Source organism: Frankliniella occidentalis, unplaced genomic scaffold, assembly GCF_000697945.3.
Source record: "Frankliniella occidentalis isolate FOCC.00 unplaced genomic scaffold, Focc_3.1 Scaffold6, whole genome shotgun sequence".
Classification (NCBI taxonomy): domain Eukaryota; kingdom Metazoa; phylum Arthropoda; class Insecta; order Thysanoptera; family Thripidae; genus Frankliniella; species Frankliniella occidentalis.
Genome location: NW_026267136.1, coordinates 3239073 through 3242995, shown reverse-complemented (window position 1 = coordinate 3242995; position 3923 = coordinate 3239073). Strand labels below are relative to the sequence as shown.

The 3923-nt window shown below is 39.4% G+C and overlaps 2 protein-coding genes across 6 annotated transcripts in view; both read left to right on the top strand.

Annotated features, from left to right (window-relative positions):
* Window positions 1-3923, top strand: part of LOC113216535 (integral membrane protein GPR155) — a 32649-nt gene that overhangs the window by 12689 nt on the left and 16037 nt on the right. For 3 of the 4 annotated variants that reach the window (XM_026436295.2, XM_052271794.1, XM_026436287.2), the window contains exons 2-15: window positions 424-536; window positions 622-823; window positions 910-997; window positions 1073-1398; window positions 1475-1596; window positions 1677-1842; window positions 1928-2083; window positions 2163-2246; window positions 2321-2529; window positions 2604-2746; window positions 2917-3048; window positions 3139-3244; window positions 3329-3506; window positions 3607-3911. In XM_026436295.2, the coding sequence (XP_026292080.2) occupies window positions 433-536; window positions 622-823; window positions 910-997; window positions 1073-1398; window positions 1475-1596; window positions 1677-1842; window positions 1928-2083; window positions 2163-2246; window positions 2321-2529; window positions 2604-2746; window positions 2917-3048; window positions 3139-3244; window positions 3329-3506; window positions 3607-3911 (2321 nt within the window). In that variant the 5' untranslated portion in view covers window positions 424-432. The remainder of the gene's footprint in view (window positions 1-423; window positions 537-621; window positions 824-909; window positions 998-1072; window positions 1399-1474; window positions 1597-1676; window positions 1843-1927; window positions 2084-2162; window positions 2247-2320; window positions 2530-2603; window positions 2747-2916; window positions 3049-3138; window positions 3245-3328; window positions 3507-3606; window positions 3912-3923) is intronic. The other variant, XM_052271798.1, reaches the window with a different exon arrangement.
* The window catches only part of LOC113217592 (trichohyalin), a 15149-nt gene that overhangs the window by 3000 nt on the left and 8226 nt on the right, over window positions 1-3923 (top strand). The window lies entirely within an intron of this gene.

The window sequence follows — 3923 nt, the reverse complement described above, 5'->3', positions numbered from 1 at the left end:
CTCCCCCCTCGCGGTCCCCATCCTGTCTTCCCCCTTGACACCGCACACCACACACCCTTTCAATAGTGTTTCAGAATAAATGTGGTGTGCTGAGCAGGCCGGAGGCCGGGTTTGTTAGGCCAGTGCCAAGATCTAAACTGGTATAGCAGCGAGAACTTGGACTCCAACCCGGTCATGAATTCCCTAATCTACCTCTCCCTGCCCCCTCCCTCTCCCCGCCCCTGCACCTCCTCCGGCGCGCCGGGCCCTATATGATGAAATTCCTGGAGTGCCATTCGGTACCATTCAGTTGTGGTCTGGCTAGGGGTGCAGCGAAGAGGCGTCCAGCTACCACCCCTCAAGGCCCTCTCCCAGTTGCCGGGGCTCGCAAATGCCCATCTGTGTTTAGCACTAACTTTTCATTTTTTTTATTTTTTCCATCAGGGCAACAGAATGAGTAATGGGGAAGTTACCATACCTAGTCCCAATCTTGAGGATATTGCAGTTGACAACCTTTACCCTGCTCTGGTAGAATGCTTTGCTGTCATAATTTGTGGGTAAGTTCTTCGATTGTGGAAAGGTAAAGTTTTTCGGTGTTCATATTTTTGAAAATTAATTAGCGTGATTTATTATTTGTTTTAGCTATGTGGCCGGGAGACTTGGAATACTGCCACCGTCAGAAACGAAAGGGTTGAACACTTTTGTAGCCAATTTTTCATTACCATGCCTTATATTTCGTTCAATTGCAAAGTTGGATCTGTCATCTGTGAACTGGACATTTCTACTTGCTATTCTTGTTGCTAAAGCTGTTGTTTTTTTTGGGGTTGCTTTAATATCTTTAGTGGTAAGAATTCTACTGAATAGTAACAAAAATATTGCCTTTAAGTCGTATCTTGTATTTCCTAAACTAACGAAAACTTTCTTTTGAAGGTGACTAGACCAATCAACCTTCCAAAGGCAGGGTTGTTTGCCATCTTTTGTACACAGAGCAATGATTTTGCTATTGGATATCCTATTTGTAAGTGTACACATCTTGATTGTGCTCTCTTTGTGTTTGATATGTAATTCACAGAATTTTTTTTTTTTTCCCCAGTGGTTGCCTTGTACCAGAATACGCACCCTGCGTATCCAAGTTACTTGTACCTCATGGCACCCATATCTTTAGTAATCCTTAACCCGTTGGGTTTTATTTTAATGGAGATGGGTCGTCCTGAATCTGCTCTCAGTACATCAAGTGCTACTGATGCTCCAGAAATGAGGGCTTCTGGAACAGGCGGGAACCGTGAAAAGATACGAATGATATGGCAAGTCATCAAGGGAATAATTTCTAATCCCGTGGTATTTATGACTGCTCTTGGCATTGTCGGAAATCTAGTGTTTGATCATGAGCTCCCTACCTTCCTTGATGGAATTTTAAAAGTAAGTTCCCTTTTTAACTTCAACTTAAATTTTACAGTTTGATGAAAACAAATCTTGAAAATACATCAACTTACAGGTATTTGGAAATGCATTCTCTGCCACTGCACTTTTTCTTCTTGGTTCTCGTATGGTGGGAACTGTTCAAAAACTTCAAGGGGCTGCCTTGATTGTACCAGCTCTGCTTATTGCTGTGAAGTTGTAAGTTTAATTTTGTGTGTGATGTGTGATATTTCAAGGTGTTCTCAAATTAAATTTGTTCTTATTTTGTTTTTGTTTAGATTGGCTCTTCCACTTATAACCCGAGAAGTTGTGTCTGTGATTCATGCTGGTGCAAATGAAAGTGATACAGAAGATCTCAGCACCTATGGATTTCTGTATGGAACATTCCCTTCAGCTCCTGGAGTTTTTGTGTTTGCTACTCAGTATGGTGTCGAAGTGGAATTAGTAAGTGGAAGTTTTCCCTCCCATTCTATTACGTAAATATTTCCTGAAGTTTTATTTTTGACTATTTGGCTTTGGGTATTTTCAGATAGCAAGTGCAATGGTTGTTTGTACTTTTGTGTCAGCACCTTTAATGTTTGTATCTGCTAAGATGATTTCACTTTCATCTTTGCTGCCACCTGATTATGTGAAACAACTAAATAATTTTGCTTTTGACATAGCAATTGCAAGTGGTATAGCTAGTGTAAGTTTAAGTCTCATCCATCTCCGAATTCTAATAAAATCGTTTTATACAATTTGTTTACAACACTGTTTCTTTTTAGGTGTGGCTTTTAGCAACTTTTATCTTTTGCTCTAAAATCAAGAGAATACCACATCGTATGACTGTTTGCCTTATAACATCTCAGGTTTGTATTCAGTAATTAACATGTTACTATCTATCTATCTATCTATTAAGTATACATTGTAATGTTTTTTGCAGCTTATAGCTAGCATTGGAGTTATATTAAGCCAGTCTATGAGCTCTGATAAAATATGGCATTTACGGTTTTATTTTGCGGTGTATACTATTGGTGATCTTAGCTCACGCCTGTGGTCTGCATTTATTGCCATTGGATTGTTGTTACTTCAGTCGCGGAGTCTATGTTTAGTTATGCGACTTCAGCTGATTTTCATTTTGCTAGCCTGGGGGTATGTGAAAATTAATCACTCCTGGTGTGAATACAGTGAATAGCAGAATGACACTAAAATAATATGTCCTACAGCATACCTACTCTTATCGTCTTGGTTCTACTGTTGGTGGCTGACCCAGTTGATCCATCGTCAGTCGGTCCACCTGACTTCAGTTCTCTTTATGGTGACCTTCAGACTTCAGTTACACTGGCAGTTCTCTTCATTTCTTTTATGAGTATGTTATCTATATTATAATTTCTTCGCACTCCCCCTTCGGTCCAATCAATCAATATTTCAACAAAAAATTGTGAATAAGTAATACTCAAAGAGCTAGAGCTCCACAGAGGAAAGGCTTGTTGTAAAATAACTTTTAAGAAGTGAGCTAAAGACACATTTTATTTCTAGGTATTGTTTTTTGTTTGGCATATCATCAACGCTATCAGCGTCGATTTGCTCGGTATCTTCTTCTTGTTCAAGATGTTAATGACAATCAGGATTCTACCAGCAGCGCTGTGAACACGGAAAGATTTTCACCTGGTTGGTTTGCTCATTGTTCTTTTCCTGTAATCTCTCATGTGTTTTACTAAAGTTCTACTTTTAAAATCTTTGCCCTAATTTTTTTTTCAGCAGGCCCAGACAATAGTATTAACAGCAGCAATCAAGTTGTTGATATAGAGGATATTAGCACAGAACATGGACGAATACTTCAAAATGTTGGGGGCAGCACCTCTCGGTATGAGTCATTTTTTGGGGAGAAATATGCCTATTTGTCATTTACACCTTGACTTGCTCATTAACTTTTCCCTATTTTCTTTAGGTTGCCTCCCTGCCCAGGCGACTTATGTCCGTCAAGATTTGAGTGTAGTGCTGTTCGTAGAGCTGACTGCAACAGACTGATTCAAGATTATCACAAACAATTAGCAGAAGAAGAAGAAGATAGACAGGTACAACGCCATCAAGTAGCCCTAATGATGATGTGTTGTTCAATGTTTTTGGTAAGTAGTTAAGCCCCCTAAACCCTTGAAATCTAATCTCAATTTTTAATGTTGTAATATAAGAACACCATTTTATTATTATTTGTTTCAATTGTTTTAGGGTATGGCAGTGTGTACCTGGCGTTTAGTTATGGACAATTTGACAGGAATATATGTGGAGTTGGCTTTCCTAGACGTTGCTTTAAATCAGGGGCAGGGTCTTCTACTTCTAGCTGTTTTTGGTCTCCATTCAAAAGCCATGATTTTGCCTCTAGTCAACTTGTGCCGAGAAATGTGGGTAAATGAAGATCAAGAGATTCCATTACCCGCCTGGGACCAGTTAGATTTCGAAACTCGTCATGTGTGTGATCAGTTCATAACCCACCATATAGAAACTTGCCGAGCAACAATTGCCAAAGATAAAAGGTGGGAATTAAA